The sequence below is a fragment of the Periplaneta americana genome, chromosome 8, assembly GCF_040183065.1.
Source record: "Periplaneta americana isolate PAMFEO1 chromosome 8, P.americana_PAMFEO1_priV1, whole genome shotgun sequence".
NCBI classification, from domain to species: Eukaryota; Metazoa; Arthropoda; class Insecta; order Blattodea; family Blattidae; genus Periplaneta; species Periplaneta americana.
Genome location: NC_091124.1, coordinates 162,261,481 through 162,284,058, shown reverse-complemented (window position 1 = coordinate 162,284,058; position 22,578 = coordinate 162,261,481). Strand labels below are relative to the sequence as shown.

Below are 22,578 nucleotides of genomic sequence, written 5' to 3'. Positions count from 1 at the left end.
AATAGGATTCATATCATATCATATCGCTGACACTGGTTCATGAATACGAAAAACGTTAGTTTGCTGATCATCCACCGAAAGCCCGCACTAAGAATGTCTATAAATACGGCCCTTGGAGTTTACTTACATTTAGTATCTATGATTCAATTCAAATGGGTATGATGCATGCGAAATATAGTTTTACCAGAAATTAATGTACTGTACCAATATCTTTATTATCTTGATTTTGAATTAGGAATAATAATAATAATAATCCAATCATCTTATCAGGTGTAAGATCGTAAGGCCTTTTCTCATGATAATGGTATAAGATTATCTTCAGATATTATCAACGATATTTCTCTAGTAATTTTGATAACTTGTGATGTAGTTCAATAATGATTTAATCCTCAATTATTCCAAAATTGCCTCATTCTTTCCTAGTCTAATTTGGTGTATAGTACTTGAAGAGTCCACTGCAAGAATGATGGATGTCATTTGGAATACATTTTGCAGGAGAAGCAATTGAAAGTTTGAAATGCTTACTGGTCAAAGCTTAACTGTGATTTCCCGACCATTACTGGACAATGACTATCAGTGTTAATGCCATATAACTCTGTATGTACATTCTATATGTCTTAAGCTATGTCTTAGTTCATTTTCGACAAGAAAGTGACATCCATCATTCTTGAAGTGGACTCTTCACTTCTCTCCTCATAAAACACATTTCACATACACGAAATTCTCGTAACACTTAGACTTCACTACCTTAGCAGAAAATTGATCTTGCTAGAATTTTATATAGGAATAGAAGAATGTTTGTGAACACAAGTGACTGTCTACATCTATTTTTGATGAATTGTATTGGTTTGTTAACATTTTTAATATTTTGTATGTACTGAGAAAATATCTTACATAATTAAATAAATTTATTCTGTCCAAAAAGTTATCTAATCATGTTTTACTTTGAACTGTACTTATTTGAAGTCAAGAACACAAGTAGTGAATAAAACAAAATAAGCACTGACATTTTAGTTTAAAAAAATAAATTATATATTCGATATGTTTCCAAAAAAAAAATGAGTGATGACTTTCTAGATACAATATCTGCGGCTTAAAAATTAGTACCTATTCCCATTGAATTTAGAAATAAATTAATACAATCTATCCTTTATAGAATTTAAATAATAAAAAAAAAAACATTACACTATTTAGTTTCCTTAAAAAATTAATTAATATCCACATGACTATAGCGTACTCTAATTGTTATTTTGCCAGACAAAAATTCAAGAAGATTAAGATATCTACACGGATTAATTATAAAAACTAACTTTACCCTATTGCTTATGAAAGTCGGCCAACCAGACAGATACTGAAAAAGAAGAAGAAACTTGGATTTTAGAGAATGAGGAAGAGACGCATCTGGGCAGAATTCCTTCCTCGCCACATTACTGTCATGGAGCTTAGGTCACCTTTTGTATTTTCAATTGAGTAACTTGTTCACAGGAATTCTATTACAAAGCTATGTTCATATTGATTCGTAAAAGCAAAGTAATATCAGATATGCGAATACTATATACGAAAAAAGTGTGCAAAATCAATTACATATACTCTACTTAAACTGTACAATCTATAAATTAATGAATGTATTTTATGTGCAATAAAACAAACGAAAATGTATCCTCTTCTCTCAGTGCATAGTAATGACTTCACTCGGGTTTTTAAATTATAGTTCAAGGAGATACAATATAAATAATAATACCATTCATGGCATTATAAAGCAAGTACATTATTGTAAAATACATAAAATGTGTGCGGGAATGTGTATCATTGTTCATTTCCTAACAATGTCCTCCACAGGGTAGATCTAGAGTAAATGTATTCTTTGATAAGTGAGAAATTTTAATAAAAGTTTATTTATTATCTAAGTTCGAAGCATAGGCCTACTGATTTTAACTCAGAATCATTGAATCAACTCACTAACGGTACTTATAATACAACGCCAGTTCACAGAACAGTTTGTTAGGTTAGGGCTTCAGACGTATTAACACTTACCGAAATATGCTGTAGGAAACTCTTCATTTGTGGTGCTTCACGTTCCAGAAAGTCATTCATGAACTCCATGAAGTTCTCTTTACCTTGGAAGCGAGTGAAGTTAGCCAAAGTCTGGAGTGTTTTGGCCACAAGAGTGAGATTGCGGGCAGCCTTTTCATTGGGATATTCTGCAATTAAATATAAATGAGACACATTAACAAATGATTCAATATCCACTGAACAATATGTACAAAAACTTCTATTACAAAGTAACTATACGTTTCATATGAACACTTACCATGAGTGATGTTGAAGAGGCTGGGAGAGAGAATTGCTGGGCATAAGAAGCGCAAGAAGATGGAGGCTGATATCAGATTATCACTGATATCTTCTCGTCCCATGACTGCTAAGCGTTCTCTGAATATATGGAAACATTCTCGCAGCTCACTGCAATCCAAACAATTAATATCAAAATGAATTACAGATCGTAACATCTTATAAAACATAAAATTACTGAAATGTATACCAAGTGACTGCAAAGAAGAGATTATTTAAGACTGACTAGACAGATGGCTGGTTTAAAAGAAATAAACATTAAATCACAATGGTTCCCTTTAAGCTCAGGAGTTCCAATTCCAGCCTTTGTCTGCTGCGTTTCAGCCTCCTTACATTCTTTGGTCTTCAGTTTGTTCATGTCTGCAGATAAACTTTTTTTTTTTTTTGCATTTCCTATCTCTCCCTTTCCTTAAACAAGTAAACTTTTTTTGGATTCATTTTCATTCAGTTTCTTTCTCCAATTTTGTTTTGATGTTTTACACTTTTCTCTCTACGAAGAATAATATGAGGAAAAAGATTTTAAATATATTATTATGTTTCGAGCAAGAACAAAATTCATATATATTTTACTTTTTCTAGTGTTTATAAATGATCTTGCCCCCCTAATAAAAGATGTAGGTCATCCCATATTATTTGCAGATGACACAAGTATAGTAATTACAGCCAATAACTCCAACACATTCCAATCTTCAACAGAGGAAATTCTCTTCAAAATATGTGACTGGTTCTCAGTCAATAAATTGGTATTAAATTGTAACAAAACTAACATAATTCAATTTAAATCCTGTCCAAATTCAACGTCGCAAATTTCTAGCTCAATAATTAATAACAGATCCCTATTAGAAACAACAACGACCAAATTTCTTGGCTTAAAAATCGATAATGTGTTAAACTGGAAAAATCAGGTTAAAGAAATTACCCCCAAACTAAATTCAGCTTGTTTTGCTATTAGATATATGCAAAAGATAGTAAATATCAATACCTTAAAAACAATATACTTTGCATACTTCCGCTCAGTAATGAGTTTTGGAATAATATTCTGGGGAAATTTCACAGATAGTAACAATATATTTCTATTACAAAAAAAGAGTAATTAGAATAATAGTAGGTGCCAAATCTAGGGAATCTTGTAGGACTATTTTCAAAAAACTACAAATAATGCCCATGGCTTGTCAGTATATCTTTTCATTAATAATCTTCCTCGTATGTAATCGTGAAAACTTTGTAACTAATTCAACAGTTCACAGCATAAATACACGTCAAAAAATGACTTTCATACTCTATCGGCAAGTCTATCGTGCTATCAAAAAGGAGTGTGTTATATGGCAGTAAACATTTTTAATAGCCTCCCTATCGATATAAAAAATGAAACTCAAAACATAAAATTATTTAGGGCCAAATTAAAGAAGTACAGTACCTAATTTCTCACGCCTTCTATTCTGTAGGTGAATACTTGACATTCAATAACACTTCATGAAATTGATACTAAAACTATGTGTTGTACTAGTTGACAATATTGTAAATCTCGTCTGTATATATTTCATCTAGACTGTGACTATAAATTAAGATTTTATAATAGTATTAAGTTTTTTGACTTGTTCCATATTCTAGCTGTAAGCATGTATGAATGCCTTGGCATGTTAATAAATACAATACAATACAATACAATACAAAAAAACTATCCTTACTTGTGAGAATGAGCATATATGACATGAACACATACAACCAGAGAAGTCTCTTACAAAATTCAACTATATTTTATTTTATTTACTTTTCCGTAAATAGTAGTAAAAACAGTTTAATAACCTCATTCAGACGCTGTAGAATGGGTGTGACAGATATTAACCGCGCTTTTTTGTCTTAATTCTGAATCGAGCAAATGTAATATTCAGATTGTATAGCCTAGTGACTCAACCTTACTTCTGTAAACTTTTATTTCTTTTATAGTTTCTTATTAATAATTCTAACTTCAGAGTAATTTTTGAGATGGGTGTGACACACACAACTGTTACCATTAACGTAATTAAAACTCATTATCTACCTCACTTGCTTTTAGAATGAAGTCCTAAAATGAAGAAGAAAACTACTGCTGTAGATAAGATGGCAACAGATTAACTGATTGATGAAAGAGGGAACAATTTAAGGACTGTCAACATTGATCATTTTTTACATTGAAATTCAGCATGTGCACACTTCACGTTTGTTCATTAAATAAACACAAACAGAGTGAACTAAGTTGTTGAACTTATTTCTGCTGTAAAATATAAATAATAAGAATTTATTATTATTAGTCTGCAAAAAGAAATACTAGACTTTAAAAAATAATGTCCAGGCTCAGTTTAGCATGGAATGGCTGTTATACAGACGTAACACTATTTATTAACTCTTAAATACTGTCAACATTCCTTTATATCAACAAGCTTACTTACTTACTGGCTTTTAAGGAACCCGGAGGTTCATTGCCACCCTCACATAAGCCCGCCATTGGTTCCTATCCTGAGCAAGATTAATCCATTCTCTATCATATCCCACTTCCCTCAAATCCATTTTAATATTATCTTCCCATCTACGTCTCGGCCTCCCTAAAGATCTTTTTCCCTCCGGCCTCCCAACTAACACTCTATGTGCATTTCTGGATTCGCCCATAGGCCTACGTGCTACATGCCCTGCCCATCTCAAACGTCTGAATTTAATATTCCAAATTATGTCAGGTGAAGAATACAATGCGTACAGTTCTTGTTGTGTAACTTTCTCCATTCTCCTGTAACTTCATCCCTCTTAGCCCCAAATATTTTCCTAAGCACCTTATTCTCAAACACCATTAACCTATGTTCCTCTCTCAGAGTGACAGTCCAAGTTTCACAACCATAAAGAACAACCGGTAACATAACTGTTTTATAAGTTCTAACTTTCAGATTTTTTGACAGCAGACTGGATGATAAACTCCTCTCAACCGAATAATAACAGGCATTTCCCATATTTATTCTGTGTTTAATTTCCTCACGAGTATCATTTATATTTGTTAATGTTGCTCCAAGATATTTGAACTTCTTCACCTCTCCAGAAGATAAATGTACAATTTTTATATTTCCATTTCGTACAATATTCTCGTCACGAGACTTAATCATATACTTTGTCTTTTCGGGATTTACTTCCAAACCTATCTCTTTACTTGCTTCGTGTAAAATTCCCGTGTTTTCTCCAATCGTTTGTGGATTTTCTCCTAACATATTCATGTCATCCGCATAGACAAGAAGCTGATGTAACCCGTTCAATTCCAAACCCTCTCTGTTATCCTGGACTTTCCTAATGACATACTCTAGAGCAAAGTTAAAAAGTAAAGGTGATAGTGCATCTCCTTGCTTTAGCCCACAGTGAATTGGAAATGCATCCAACAGAAACTGACCTATATGAACTCTGCTGTACGTTTCACTGAGACACATTTTAATTAATCGAACTAGTTTCTTGGGAATACCAAATTCAATAAGAATATCATATAAAACTTCTCTCTTAACCGAGTCATATGCCTTTTTGAAATCTATGAATAACTGATGCACTGTACCCTTATACTTCCATTTTTTCTCTATATTAACAAGCACGCAAATTAAAAATGAAGGGGACTTACACAGGGAAGCTCTGATGAGAGCTCAAGATGCGTGACCACGCCAGTTCCACAGCAGCCCTCAAGTTGTCCTGCTGTTTGTGCAAAGCGGCTACGCTGGCCACCTTCAAAGGGTCAACCTCACAGTCTTGGCCAGAGGTGAGCACCCAGCTCACAAGTTCCCCAAGTGTCTCCTGTAGGTAGCGATCGCCGGTCAGCTTCAGATATGCCTCCATTGCTTTTGTTGCTAGGGAGTTTCCTCTGAATGTCAGGCGTTCATCATCAATCCTATCGATGTCCATCATGACGATGTCAGCGAGGAACTGTTGTGCCATTCCCTCTCGCTGCATGATGTGCACCATTGCTGTAGCAATGTCTTCCTTGGCCTTCACACTTATCACAGGCTCCAAGGCTTCACATAGAGGCTTGTACTCCAGCTTCAGGAACTGAACAAAGGATACACACAGTTTACAACTACAGTACACGGTAGCAACAAATGTTTATGCCACAGAAATAATCCATCACGAAATACGGAAGTAAAACTACAATTCTTAGAGCAATCTATACATACCATCTGAGTGAAGAGAAAAATTTAGACATGAAGATGATTATCCAATCGATTTAAAACTGGAATGGACTAATAATACAGTAGAACCCCGATTATCCGTCACCTTATTAACCGATTGGTGGATTATCCGACTGTCTTTCTCTCGCCGCCCCCCATCCCCCATTTGTTTTTGATGCAGAAAAAATATGAAGTACTGTACAGTATTTTAGTACGAATTTTTTCTACAAAGTAGTATTAGTATTAGTAGTATTTATTTATTTAACCTGGTAGAGATAAGGCCGTCAGGCCTTCTCTGCCTCTCTACCAGGAGATTTCAACTACAATAAAATTACAATTAGTATTAAATTTACATTTACAATTACAAATAATATTACAGTTAGTATTAAATTTACAATTACAATAAAATCAAAGTACGAAAAGATTACCTGAATAATTAAAACTAGATAATTTATCATAGAGAAACAAAGAATATTTTATATTTACTGAATTACAAATTAAATCTAGTGTTCATTTACAAACTTTTACCCTTACACAGTATGGTCTACTCTTCGAGTGGCCGTACTGTTTAACTTCTATGCAAAATTTCTTGCAGAGGTGTCAAAACAAAACGTGTTTGCTGCAAAAAAAAAAAGTGCACGTAAGTGAGTGGTTCGGGAAAAGAAAAACTGTGGTTCATCTCGTATCAGAATACGGGATTTAAATTACAATTGTGCGCAATTTAATAAAAGAAACAAGTATAAGGTGTACTAAGTATGTAACTCTACAACATGAGACCTGTACTATTCCTATCATTCCACAGACGGCAGTCATTAGAAGTTTTCTCAGCCATTAAAAACCCGTCGTTTAAAACCAGGCTTAAATTAATGAACTTCTAATCTACTACCTATATAGTGCATTAAAACAAAAGACTACAGTGGAAATTACGAAACCTCTTATGGTACAATTAAAATTTTATTTCATGTGCCGTCTATGCTTATCCTTATTTAACAAGTATATTGGTTATACAATATTTTGTTACATAATATATCAATTGAACGTTTTCGGCTCTATAGAGCCATCATCAGAAACAAGTAAGCCCATATGTATAATATAAGTACACAGTATATTGCCGTACAAGTAAACTCAATCAATATTAATTAACATGCTTCTGTATAAAATCTACGATTGTATGGCAATAATTACATTATAAATAAAAAGCGGCTATAATAATTTTAAAGTATTTTATGTAATTTTATCATTAACAATTTTAACACTCTAATACAGCCCACATAGCCGCTTTGTATTTATAATGTAATTATTGCCATACAATCATCGATTTTATACAGAAGCATGTTAATTAATATTAACTGAGTTTACTTGTACGGCAATATACTGTGTACTTATATTATACATATGGGCTTACTTGTTTCTGATGATGGCTCTATAGAGCCGAAAACGTTCAATTGATATATTATGTAACAAAATATTGTATAACCAATATACTTGTTAAATAAGGATAAGCATAGACGGCACATGAAATAAAATTTTAATTGTCACTAATAGTATATTAGCTTATCGGTCCCATCATGCCTTTTAAATTTACTTTTATGGTACGGTTTATCCGATTTTTTCGATTAACCGTTCACTCCACCCACATCATTACCACGGATAATAGAGGTTCTACTGTAATCCAAACCATGAAGGACGAGATTGAGGCAGATGATAAAGATGAAAAGCTGCAATATTTGGTAAATTTGAGTATGTTACTAAAAAATAAAACATTTAATTCTCACCTGCAAGAACTCCTGGTACACTTGAACAGGAAGAATATCCACAGATTGGAAACGGCATTTTACACGCAGAGCAGGTGGATCCTTTGGCATTCCCTTGTCAGACAGCACAGGGTACCACTTCTCAATCAGGTAGCGGGATGTCACTTCGTGAACTGGTATGCTTACACTACCTATAAAACGAGAAGGCACTATATTTTAATGTGTGCAGAAGACAGCTACATATTACTAAATCAGTAATAAGAAATACAGTGAAACCTCTTCTTACGGACACCCCCAAGATACGGACACTCCTCATACATGGATAGATTTTTATGTCTCAATTGAAATAATTTAGAATTAATGATAAATTTCACTCTCGTTTACAGACACTCTTAGACACGGACAGTTGTTTCACAGTCCTAAAGCTTGCTTTACCTCTTGACTGCGGAAAGAACTTTGATTTCAAGACCTAATGTGTTACAAAAATGGAAAATTTAGTTTTGAGAACTGTACAGAAATTCTTTAACATGAAAGAAGACAATAAGGGTCTCGTACGCTACCACTAGCCCAGCCGGCTACCCTTGTTAACTGGAAGTGGGTGGATAAACAAAATCATAAAATTTAACCTGTCTGATGAGTCCAAGGTTTCCGCGATCGTGAAATTATATTCGACACATGATAGGGTTAGTAAGATTATTCTCTTCACTTCAACCAGTTCTGTTTCGAGGGACATGGCACCTAAACGTAAAGGTTAAGTTGAAAACTGCAAATCACAGTACTGTGTAACTGTACATCTAGAATAATATTGCATGGCACAGTACTGTATTTTCCTTTTTCGGCCTTATCTACTGTAGTTCAAAGTCCCAAAGAATTTACTGTAGTACAGTAGTCTGTATTTAGAATTAATCTATAGTAATGGCGAATCCTCGGACCTCACCTCTAAATTGTAAAACTGTAAAAATTGTAAAATATTGTAAAAATTGTAATTGTATTATTGTAAAATTTTGACTTGTTCCACATCTTACAGCTTCATTGCTCATATAAGATCTATGGAATATAATAAATGAATCAATCAATCAATTTAAAGCGTGAAGGGAAATATAACGCATATTATAAATTTACTGTTAGATTGGGGATCTTCCCTCCCAATAAAGGTCACCTCCCAGATGCGGACAGATTGAAACGTCCCTTTTCGATGTCCGTGAATGAGAGGTTTCACTGTACACTGCAGATCATACACAATTTCGTGTTACTTACCAACCAGTACATTCTTGTCCCTCTTCTTCTTGCGATCAGCTTCACGGAACAGGTTCACATTAATAACATTAACCATTGGCAGATTGTGGAAATCGAAGTGTTCACCCCAGAAACACATGTCCCCCTTCTGTTTCGATGACGTACGAGCATACAAAGTCTTGTCGAGACATAGTTCGCAGAAGTACCTGCAAACAAGAACGTAATGCTTAAAATTCTAAACAGTCAACAATGCCAATGTTTCTCATGGGATCCCAAAAGCCCGTAGTTATTAAGAGATATAACATTAGTAACAACTTACCTCTTTTTATTTGCAATTCCTTTGGCCTCGAGAATCCAGATCTTGAGAGAATTTTCTGTGCGTCGCACATGTTCCTGATCTGGTTGAACAGACTTGCGTAAACTGCAAAAATAAAGAAAAAATTAACTTTAATATTTTATAGCTCATGCAATATGACAATTAGCAAATACTTCAATTATTCCTGCCATTATTCGTATCATATTTAGTAAACAAGTAGATGAATGTAAAATAAACAGATATTAATAATGAAAGATATCCATGGAGAATACCATGTCTGAACATTTTGACTTATTGGGAGTAGTGTGATTTGGAGACTGAAAGAAACCATGTAGTATGTAAATTCGTAATATGTTTCAATCAAAAACTTAAACCCAAACTTCCCTTAAAATTAATTTACTGTATAGCATATTTTAATGTGACTGACATCACCTTAAATCTCTCATCTGCAGCACTTCTATCTGACTCTTCTCTGATCACAATACAGTCCTCTTTATCGTGTTGCAAGTGACAGTCTACACTAATATTCTTATCATGTAAATATCTCTCGAATCCCCCTTCCCGTATGTGAATAGCAATATCAGCCAGCCAAACTCTTCACATAATCAATAATATGCAAGCAAGAGAGTCTGTATTTTAACCTTTACAAATCAATTCCTATTCTGTAAAGTAAGTTCTAGCAGATCTTGCATAGGCCTACATATTTTACATTAAGTTGTTTCAGGAACAAGTCTAGTGACAAAGGAAAGCAAACTTCACTAAATTCTTGTACGGTATAGATCTATTTTAAAAATAAATCTTGAAAAGTTCTACACTACTTATTTTAGATTTAGTTTTATTCCACATTCATAATTATTTATCTTACCACAATTAATAGCTAATTCTCCCATATGCCAGGAGCAAGGTAGACAAGTGAATAATACTCTGCCATCTTCTATTTTAGTTGCTTTCAAAATACATACACTCCAATGTGGGTAGGTATTCTTTTGTGACTTAGGGGTAGAATTTGTATTTTGACAGTTTCGCCTGCATTTAGTAGTTGTCCGTGAGTCACAAAAACAAAATCATGCAATGAACTTAGGACAGCGCCAAACTATCAAAATTTTATAATGCCTAATAATGATAGTTTTAGATAAAATATGATTTAACCAACAACATTCAGATGTTTATGTCAGTAATCCCCAAAAGCTGACAACTGTTTCTGACACAGAACAATTTGTGTCACTTAAAAGGTTTGTCTTTTTCAATTTTTGTTAGTTTTTTGAAAATCTGATTTGTTCAACATTCCCACAAGCTCGTGTTATTCTCTCGACTAATGTTAGTATTGGTGACATTCTTGATGTGTTTCTGCTTTCTTCAGATACTTATTTGTAACTAGTCATGTATCACCTGCAACTAAACTAGAAGTCTTAACTACGACATCTCATTTTTTCTTCTATCGAAGGTTTTCACTTGAGAAAGATGTAAAATCCAACATTCTTAAATACGTTCATAATTATGTCTGTTCTTTATGCCAGCTAAGACATTAGATCACATAAACTTAAATTTGTGTGAAGAGAAAAAGCCTTCTTACCACCCAACACACGGAATTGCCATACAAAACACAACTTAATTACACAGTTAACACAGAAGTTTCGCTAGGTACATGTTATAGAATTGTATGATATCAAAGACACATTACACCATACATTATGGAATAAAAGTGCACCACCACCGAAAACATACAAATTTGGCACAGGAGAGAACAAGCCTTGGTGCAGTAGTATTGGTTTTTATCTGTTCGCACATAAAATATGAGACCAGAGAATTTTCACAGGTTCATTCAATCCTTGCAACAAGAATGAATGTTTAATTAATTATCTGTGAGCAAAAACAGAAATTTGGGCTTACTGATTCTCTATCAAGCTGTAGGCCTACATGTTCCACTGGCCAAAAATGACTATCTGTGCTGCAGGCTGCTTCTTTCCTCCCACACTTTATGAAATCTAATACACTGCCACTCAAGACAACTACACACGCATACAAATTTAGCACAGATAAGAAAGCACTGCCACCCTCCCAGCACACTACATGTTAGTAGAAAGGATTGACACGTTAAGGCTAGAAAGGTGGCCCTGCACTGACCTGTGCACCCACTTGTCTCGCTCATCGGCTGACCGACAGGAGAAGTATCGTGGGTTGCCAGCAGGAAGTGTCACTTGGAAACAATGTTCCCTGCCCAAAACAGACGGGTGCAGGGGCTTGATCTCAACGCCCCCCGTGCCTAAGTCCAGAGTCTGCATCACACTCTGACCGGACAGCAGAGATTCGTGAGATCGAGACGTGCGCAGCCTTGGTGGCACCGGAACACTGAAAGCACAGGATATGTTGCCGTCTCCCACGTTAACATTCCCAACTCGATTACTCTCCCATGCAGCAGGAAGAGAACAGCAAATTAGGTACAAACCAGTGCATTAATTCTACAGAGATTGTCAAAGCCACAAAACAGGTTTCTGCTACCATGACTAATGTCAGAAATTACGTAAGTCATCTGCATTGTTACTAGTTGCTGTATACATCTTAATTCTAATTAAAACATTACGTCTAGTCAAGGTCTACCAAGTACATGAGAATTTCCTGCTAACCCTTTAGCCTACAACAAACAATGTATTGTCCAAGAAACTGAGCACACTTACCCGTCACTGTCCAGAACTCGCTTCCTCTCCAGTTTCGTAACACTTTTGGTTCTCTTCAAAGGATTAGATCTGAATGACCTCTTCGAAAAAAAGTTCTGAAAAAGAAATAATGTACCTAATTAAATACCAGTACTTAGTTACCAAATAGCTCTAAAAACTGGGCATAAATCATGGTAATTTCAATTAATACAGATATATTCTGTAGGACCAAAAAAAAATAATTTTTGGTAAATTTTAATTTCAGATTTGTTCAATTTTAAAATATTTTTCTTAATATACAATAATCTTGCGTTCTTTATGAATTCACAAAAGATAGAGATGAGCAAATGAGTCATAATTGAGATTAATTCCAAAATTATATGGTTTCGTCAATGTTTACACTCTCATAGAAACTGTTACGGTAATTCTTTGCAATTGTGTTACCAATAAAAGGTGGATATGGGATAACTATCATACCCACTTAGCGACCAAAACGCATTTATGCAACGCATACCAAAAGTCTAAGCTAACCAAACTTAACCTATCATTGATACTCGACCTGAAGAAAACACGCTTCCTATCTATGTGCCTACCAAAAAGGTTACATACAAGGATGATTGTGATCCCGCGTCTCTATCAGCCACCACTTTTACAGCAACTTTCCACCCTTATTCCGGTGCATCGCCGCTCATTGTCTTTTGTTTGTCTTTCTGATTCGAAAAGAAGCTAAGAATGTAAATACTGTGCATCCTACCTTTCATTGGTAACGCAATTGTAAAGAAACTAAATTGTATTTTTACAATGTATACTTCATTTGCCAAATATAAAGTTCGTATTCAAATATATAGGCCCAATCCTGTTAACAGGCCTAGAACAAGGTAATCTTGACTTCATTTTATTGGGTTATTTTACGACGCTTTATCAACATCTTAGGTTATTTAGCGTCTGAATGAGATCAACGTGATAATGCCGGTGAAATGAATCTGGGGTCCAGCACCGAAAGCTACCCAGCATTTACTCATATTGAGTTGAGAGAAAACCTAGGAAAAAACCTCAACCAGGTAACTTGCCCCAACCGGGAATCGAACCCGGGCCACCTGGTTTCGCGGTCAGACGCGCTAACCGTTATTCCACAGGTGTGGATTGGTAATCTTGATAATAAGTAAAAACCGTAATTTATATTTACATTGTGCACTTCTACTCTTTCTCCCATTCAATGATTTAATCGAGCCGATACTTCTTGTTACTACTTGTGATTTACGTACCAAAGAAAAAGTTCTAGATGAACTTACAACTATCCTGGAGGGTGTGAGTTCGAGAGCACGAGTACCCAGCACTGGAGTGGCTGGAGCGCTGCCCCTCCTACACGCTTTCTCATAGGATGTATCTGCAAGCAAACAAAATTGTCAATTAATACACATCAACATCACTTACATAAAAAATTAGGTTAGACCTAGGCTTAGACTGTTTGCACAAACTTTACCAGTATGAACTTCGAACACGGAAGATTATTACAAGTCTACGTATTTAATTTCTTGTTGCTGTAGCTCTACGACTTAAATATTGCTACAGTGTTATGACTATGAAGTCCATGCAGTGGAATATAATATAGGCGCATATATATAACATTTAAATCACAACTTACGTAACGAAAGACACTGATGTTATGTATAGATTAATTAATGTCGTCTTAAGCAAAGATATGCTGCATCACAAAAACACCTTTTCACAGCACGTTATTCAACTTTCCCCCATCAAGCTTAGTTACGATGCATAGAAAACTGCATATGTACAGAAATTCTTCCATACTACATCAAATCCATCATATGCACTGATAATAATAATAATAATAATAATAATAATAATAATAATAATAATAATATACGTACATACAGTATATGCTAGACCTATAACACTTCGAACTAACAATTTCATATCTGAATAACCTATGCCACATAGGCTACACAGTGATGTGACAACAAAGTATCTATCTAGTAGATCTAGAACTTAAACTTAGAAACAAACTTCAACAGGTGATAAAAGTAATTTAATAATATGCAGAAGGAAAGTTGCGTCCTAAAAATGTAAGAATAGGCCCGAGTCTTATGATACGCAGTTGTCACAAGTCGCCTTTGTGTACATAATTTTATCTTCAATAGGCATACTGATGAAACAATGATTGTAAAAATTAACAACCCGCAATATATATAAGGAGATACTATTCAAACTTTTATATTCCAGCCTATTTACTATCACACACGTTCATTTATTTTTGCGTCAACGACTTGGGTATATGTAATTAATTATACACTAACAACATTACTTCTGATATTTAGCAAAATACACCACGTCAAAATACGAAATTCTTGAAGAGAACAGCCTCAATCACTGTCACACACACGACGAAAGCGACTAAACTGCTAACAGGTCTGACTTCAATAGACGAAGGAGGGCAAGCAAGCTTGACCTGGAAGCTGCCGCTTATAGGGCCAGGCTTGACATACATTGCAACTCTTACAACGTAAACTGAAACCTACACCATACCTGCTAAACTAGTCGTAAAGTAATATAAAACTGTGAGAGAAGATAAGAGCTGGAAGCATCATTAGGTTTCTTCTCCATGTAAAGTGAGAAATGGCTGCAAGCAAATATAGAAGACCTTGGATCTCACAAAACGATTCCCTTCGCATGTACACATGATAGCTTACTTATCCCATACGGGTTTATTTTCACTTCATAAATATCTTACACGCTGTGCCATTAGGCCTATCCCATCGGATGCATACCATGCTGGTTACTTTTCATGTAACAAGGCAAGTAGGTAAAGGCGACATGAAAACTAATATTTATTATATATATGAATAAAAGTATTTATTGTGTGTAGAGCAGCAATTATTTCCAATGGGCGGCCCGCGGGCCATATCTGACCCGTTGAGCAAGTCTCAATTAACAACAAAAAAGAAACCTAATCGGCCAGATAATATAGTTATGCGAAATAAGACTGTTTCTAAAAACACGAAATTAGGTAGAAATCTTAAGGTATTACCCTAAATATAGACTTATTTTACCGGCACATGTGACTTGTGAGATATTCCTTAACACCCTCACAGATAAATAAGTTAATACTTCTGAAGAAGTGAAATTAATATCACCAGAGATAAACCAAGTATCACACAATTTGAAATATATTATATTCAGGACTCAAAAGAACTAGCATTCATTTGATGATGTTTTTGGAATAAAATGCGTGGATAATTTTCCAAATTGCAATGCAAGGAACTCGCAATGTACGATTTGTCAATATTTACATCAATCTACACGTATAAATCAAGCTTTACTGACAGGAGTAATATAAAAATAATTGTTACAGAAATAGATTTTTCAACAAGTCACCTCCAAGATTCTGTGAGATTCTTCTTACACACCAAACTCGCATCTGAAGGGAACACTTTTAATAGTGTAGTTAACCTACTTTTTTTTAAATATTTGAATGATATCCGTCCACTGGCACGCGTCTAAGGGGACCCTGGAAGAAACGTAGGCCTACATTTATAGTATTTAGCAATCACTAATGTAGTGTCATACGCAAAGATGCGCGCCGGCAACTGCTGTCACTCGGCACGTGCAACATGTGGTTTTATATTTCGTATATTTGCAGATAAGCGCCATTTTATATAATAGTTAGCCGGTTGCAGACAATAAGGGGTTGAGTGATTAGTCATTACGCAAAGTTATCCTATTCATAAGGGGATAGTTTACAGGAGTCAAGTACTTGAAGCCTCTAAACTTGAAACCATGTTCCACACGTAAAAAACGCGCGCTGGATGTTGTATGCTTAAAGTTACTCTGTTTCTTTTTACCTTTTTTACGAACCACTTCTACAGTAATGTTTTGGACACCTTGTTCCTTAAATTTCGTAACAAGTTTCTGAAGTAATTGCCTCTTGTTTAATTTTAATTTTTATTATTATTGAAGTTTTCTCGTGCCTACGGCAGTTCGTACATCTCATGTGCTTTTAAAAATATGTCTATACGGTATATTTATTTATTTATTATGACTTACAGGAAAGTAGGTACACAGGCTAGATGCCCGTCAAAGCACCTTCTTCACATAAATTTAATTTATAATTATTGATAATGATTCAGCAGTTATAAAATAGGTACCGTACTAATATATGCAACTCATTAGCAATAGAAATAAAAGAAATGGAAACATGAAAGAGATGTTGCTTATTATGATTAAAAAACCAGAAATTTAATAAATCGATACCGGTAATAAATTGCAGGGCCAAAACAAGAAGAAAGTTTTTATATTTCTCTCAATCTGGAGATATTAAATACCAAATTTCTTCTATATATATATTTGGAGGAATATAAAATGGAATTAGTTTGCGTATTTCAACGGAATCAGTACTATTTTTGTTCATATTTTTCTGAGAAATATCATCGAGTAAGTCGTTCTTGTGTCATTGTACGTATGGAAACCAAAAATTCATCTCAGTAATCTAGTTGGGTACTGGAATGGACAAGGTATTTTGTATACCTTATAATATAGGAACAGAAGGAATTTAATTTGTATCAACTAGATAGAATGAACGTTGTTTCTGCAACGAGGATCCAAAATTATTATAGAAGCATATTCCACTGGCCTCTAACCAGGTGTAGGCCTAACTTAAAAACAGGAGGTCGCTTGAATAATTCCGAATTACAAATCCAATATCTGCTTGCAAGTTGCTACAAGTTAGCATTCACACGAGGAAAGTAGTGTGGTCAAGTTGATTACGTGACGGGAAAGTGGACACAAAAGTTGACCAGTCGGTAACTCAAATTCTGCTTGACCACCAAGTCACAACTTGACTGTCTCGACCATATCACACGAGGAAAGTCGAAGGAAAGTCGAGTTGCTTCAAGCACTTGACTCCTGTAAACTATCCCCGTGTGAATTGGCCTTGATACTTGCTAGAACAGCAGCTAGTAGGCCTATATAAAATAATGATGTTAAAATTCTGTCGTTGGAACAGAATACAGGAAATTCCCTGATATCGCAATTCCCAGCAGGACTTAATTACACATAATTGTAAAATAAGAAAAGCAGTGAGTCTAATTTAGACGATAAAATTACACGGTGACGCTAGGTGATAACTTGGTGGGGGGGGGGGGGGTTGAAATTGAAAATCATTCTTTCGTTCCCACACCGTGGGATTTTCATCTGGGAAGAAAATTTAAATTTAACTACCTACAACTGCCATATTGCAAGACAATATTAAGACCAAACTCAACTGACAAATTTCAACTTCCGTCTTAACGCGAAATTTATTTTAATGGAATGCCCAACATTTTCAGTAATTGTTATGAAATGGTTGAGTATCATAAATAAATAATTACAACTCCTACATTCTTACTTCTGTACCGAGTTATGCCACATCAGTGGAGATTGGTTAATTCAACATTGGATAACTCGAATAAATGTTCATTCCAATTGAAATTCGTATACAAACCAATGTTAATTCACACTACGGGTAATTCCAATTTACAAAGCTTAGACTACATTTAGATAATCCGAAATCAGGTGTTGATTGAATTCAACGGAAATAGTGTCTAGAGAATATCCTAAAGGTTTTTCTCTATACTTAAACAACATAAAATATAGGTAACAGGCAGGTAGCAACTGTTAGGCGTAACAGATTTGACACCATTAATCAGTGACTGTTTCTATCTACTGGTAGCCTTTTTTTGCATGGATATAGATAAAATATGGCAGCATTTAGTATAATTCTGCTACCGATACTGACTTCCTAAAAAAAATTATAATTTACTGATTAATTAGAATTTTGGATATTTCGAATTTTTTCAAATTATCCTTGCAGTTCGAATTAAAAACTGTCACTAATTATATGGATTGCTTGCAGGCAGTTGTGGAGCTTAAAACGACATGGTAGGCTTATGTGATACACTGATGGGTTAGTTAACCTTAGGTTAAAATTTCGCAATCCTTCCACCCCTAAAAAAACGCATCTGTTGTCCAAAATTGTACTAAAATGCACATCAGGCAATAGTAACCTCAATCATTATCCGCTTCAATGTTTTCGTGCCACATAGCCTGTTTCTCAAATCATGATTTCACATTCTTATAACATATGGCCTAACCTAAACGCAGGAGACGAATAAATGTAGGCCCTATATTAGGCCTACAGTACATACCAAGACAAACTTAGAAGACTTGAAATGTTACAATCTGATACAAAGACTTTTTATTTAAATAATGTGTATGTATCAATTAAACGCCCATCTGTTGAATGAAGAAGTAAGACATCAACTTCCATGACGCTAAAAAAAAAAATTAAAGCTGAAGGCAATGACGCCAAAATAGCCTATTACTCATAAGAGACCCGATTTCAAAACTGCTAACTTGTACACAGAATTCAGCAAGTCACCTACTTAAGATTGCCTTTTGTGGAATGGTGCGTGTAAATGAAGCGGAAATTATTAGAACATCCAACCACCATCGGACAGAAACCGAAAATGCGCGTGTGATGGCATTTTATCACGTTTTTCTGTCTCGGATTCTAGTTCTTCATTAGACAAGTGTCACCTAGCAGAACAAGTATTAAAGGTTAGGAAGTAACCTAATTTCTCTACCCCCGATAAAATGATCGGAGAAATTTAACTCGTGGAAGTAAAATAACTTTAAAAGCCATGTAATTATTACAAATACCATTCTGGAATAAATTACAGCTAAATATTTCCATAAGAAAGTATTTTGTTAGGCCTATGGGCTTGCCATATTTTTAGAAGATAAATAAAATAAGGTAGGCTACCTAAATAATTTAACTGTGAAGATATATTTTCAGAACACCGTAAAAACACAACAAAAACAAGTTAGTCTATACAAAGACCTACTTTCTAAATAGCCTACGTAGATTATCTGGCAGTCTATTAATGTAAATAGATTTAGGTCTACTAAGAACGTCTGAATGAATGACATAATGGAAAGTGTACACTAAATTGGGTCACGTCCTGAAACCGCAGCAGAATGTTTTCTTATACCACATCATATCGTACGGTATAGATATTATCTAGCTTCTTTCAGGATTGCGGTGTATGCTGTTAATAAAGTCATGCTGTCCTACTCGATGGGAACCCTGTAAAGATTACGGCCTAACTTATGTTCAAGCTACTTAGTGAAATAACTTCTGCAAAATGACTCATACTTCCTAGTCATAAGTTAACCCCAGACATACAGTTCGCACTGTCGTCAGGTTCTCTAATTTTGAGCCTGAAATGACAAATGAACAAAAATGACTCCCAGAATAAATGTTTTCAGTGATATTTAATGATTTCGCAACTTCATAAATCGAGTGAGAGATCTATCTCGTACAAAATTAATTGAATTAATTGCTGAATTCTGGAAAATTCATAATCAATATTTCGCCAGCTTTTGCTTATCTTTGAGGAGGGAGATTTTTCAATCTTTGAGGAGGGAGATTTTTCAATCTCAAATTTTTATCACCATATAGGGATGTAAGTTACGACCAAACATTTGTATATAATTTCAAAAATTGTTCTTCTCTGACCTTTAAGATTCTTCAAAGACACTGAATTGCAGGCCAATCTGTATCATTTTCACAAGTAGGAGTATTAATGGAATGTGTTCCACTGTATTTATTTTTTTATTCTTATTTTTATTATCTAAATCGTGTTTATTTATTACTTAACGCCAATATGTATCCCACTGTGTTGTTTTTTTATTATTAATCTATTTTTGTGTACATTTTATTCAATTGTCGGTTTCTGGTTTAATTATGTAAATCCTACTTAATTGTAATCTAATACTAATATGTATACTAATGTGTTTATTTTTATTTTTACTGTGTACATTTTTTTTATTGAATTATCGGCTTCTGTTTTTATGTGATTCGTATTTGATTCTAACAACATTAATATGTATTTCACTATGTTTATTTTTATTTTATGAGGTAAACTTCATGTAACTGCCTCTTTTGATCTCATTATGTACCTAAATTGTATCAGTATGTAATTACTTAATTTCGATCCATTTTATGTTCAACTGTGTAAGCAAGTTTTAATCCTGGTTGAGTGTAAGAGAAGGCCTTAAGGCCTTAACTCTGCCAGGTTAAATAAACTCATTATTATTATTATTATTATTATTATTATTATTATTATTATTATTATTATTAATAAGAAATGAAAAAAATATATATATCAAAACGGCAATGCATTTAAATTAAGTAATGAATGTAATTTGTAGTCCTAAGAAATGCTGAATACCTGATGGGTGGGAAGGAATGTGTGGGTTCCACAACAATGACAAGACGGTTGATTGCCCTTTTGATAGGGTCGTCTAGTTTCAAACACAAGCCCACGTCACTGATCACGTCACGAACTCGATGGCTGGAGCAGACAGCGCAAATACAGACATATGACCGCATCAGAGACAATACTGCAACCGTAATCACAAGATGAGTGTGAAAACGATACCCAACTGTGATCTCAAAAGATGACAGGAAAATGCAGTGTTCTATGAATGAGCCCATAATGGATAATAAACTGGGACTTTCCGCATGGTTTTACTCTCAGTCTCGACTGTCTAGAAAAAAGAGTTAACTGTTCTTAAAATAGCTAGAAAGCAGAGGCAAGACAGGTCAATGTCATTGCACTTCCAGCGAGAGTTTACCTGAGTTTAAATGGACTAACGTAGGCTACGATTGGGCCGCCCGAAAGGAGGAGAGCAAGTAGGGACGACTTCAGCTGTTGAGGAGTTATACTTTTTTACTTTATAATTATATTATGTATGTTTAATACAGTGCTCAACGGCTATATATGTTTATGTGAGTTGGCTTCGTTGTAATATATTGGAAGACAGATAATCAACATAAATGTTACTATTAAAAATTAACACCATGGATATAGATGAAAAAATGTAATCTCATAAAAAACAAATCCTATGACATCCAAAGAGAACACAATCGATTTCGAACATTAACAGCATTCAGTTTCTATGGTGATAAATGATTTAATGCTAAAGAGTACACTATGAAGTGTGCAATAAAGTTACTTCATTTCATGGTGTTCAGAAAAGGATTACTTTTCATATGCAAAAAATTGTTTACAAAATCCCTAATTTTTGTTATGATTTGAACTTTAAATGGGTCTAATAGTTTGAGCCTATTTATACAACTTAAGTGTAATGTGGAACTTTTTTTGCAGGAGCGAAAAGATTCTGCAGCGAGTGCTGAAATTACACGAGTGCAAAAAAAAAAAAAAAAAAAAAAAAAAAAAAAAAGAAGTCCACATCGCACACATATTGACATTACATGATTTTATTATTTTACTGCCATCTCGTACAAAATGAACTGATAAAGATTTGTCATCACAGAAACAGAATGCTATTACTATCAATGTTATATAATACAGAGGCCACGAAGTATACGATAAAGTAACTTTATTTCATGGGTTTAGAAAATATTTACTTTTCATACAAAAACTGTTTAAAAAGTCCCTGCTTTTGTTATGGTAGCGAATAATTAATAATATTATTGGCCCGGAATACTACTTTCATAGTAACATGCTGCTATGGCTATGAGTAAATAAACAACAATGAGAAAAAATAGTTTTCAACTTCCAAAATGCAAATTGACGCATCGTTTCGCCTTTCAAAAAGACTTTTGAATTCGCTCGTTGCCTTTAAACAAAGCAAACTGCAGGTAACAATTCCATGTAGTTTATATAACATGGCCACCGGTGTTGCTCAGTCGGTTAAGGCGCTTGCCTGCCGGTCTCAAGTTGCGCTCGGGCTCGGGTTAGATCCCCGTTTGAGCTGATTAGCTGTTGGGCTTTTTCCGAGGTTTTCCCCAACAGTAAGGTGAATGCCAGGTAATCTATAGCGAATCCTCCGTCTCATCTCGCCAAAATACCATCTCGCTATCACCAATCTCATAGACGCTAAATAACCTAGTTGATACAGTGTCGTTAAATAGCTAACTTAAAAAAATATAACGTGGACACTAGAGGGTTAGCAGGCAGATTGGCAGCTACGCTACCTACCAATCACCGCGTCCAACGAGTTAGAAGAGAGATTATAGA

At 34.6% G+C, this 22,578-nt stretch overlaps 1 protein-coding gene across 18 annotated transcripts in view; it reads right to left on the bottom strand.

Annotated features, from left to right (window-relative positions):
• The window catches only part of raskol (Ras GTPase-activating protein raskol), a 605,213-nt gene that overhangs the window by 26,260 nt on the left and 556,375 nt on the right, over window positions 1–22,578 (bottom strand). For 11 of the 18 annotated variants that reach the window (XM_069833949.1, XM_069833953.1, XM_069833958.1 and 8 more), the window contains 9 exons: window positions 13,741–13,862; window positions 12,497–12,591; window positions 11,946–12,170; window positions 9,825–9,926; window positions 9,527–9,711; window positions 8,291–8,460; window positions 5,975–6,396; window positions 2,312–2,460; window positions 2,035–2,201 (listed from right to left, as the gene is read on the bottom strand). In XM_069833949.1, coding sequence (XP_069690050.1) covers window positions 2,035–2,201; window positions 2,312–2,460; window positions 5,975–6,396; window positions 8,291–8,460; window positions 9,527–9,711; window positions 9,825–9,926; window positions 11,946–12,170; window positions 12,497–12,591; window positions 13,741–13,862 — 1,637 coding nt within the window. The remainder of the gene's footprint in view (window positions 1–2,034; window positions 2,202–2,311; window positions 2,461–5,974; window positions 6,397–8,290; window positions 8,461–9,526; window positions 9,712–9,824; window positions 9,927–11,945; window positions 12,171–12,496; window positions 12,592–13,740; window positions 13,863–22,578) is intronic. The other 7 variants (XM_069833952.1, XM_069833954.1, XM_069833963.1 and 4 more) reach the window with 3 other exon arrangements.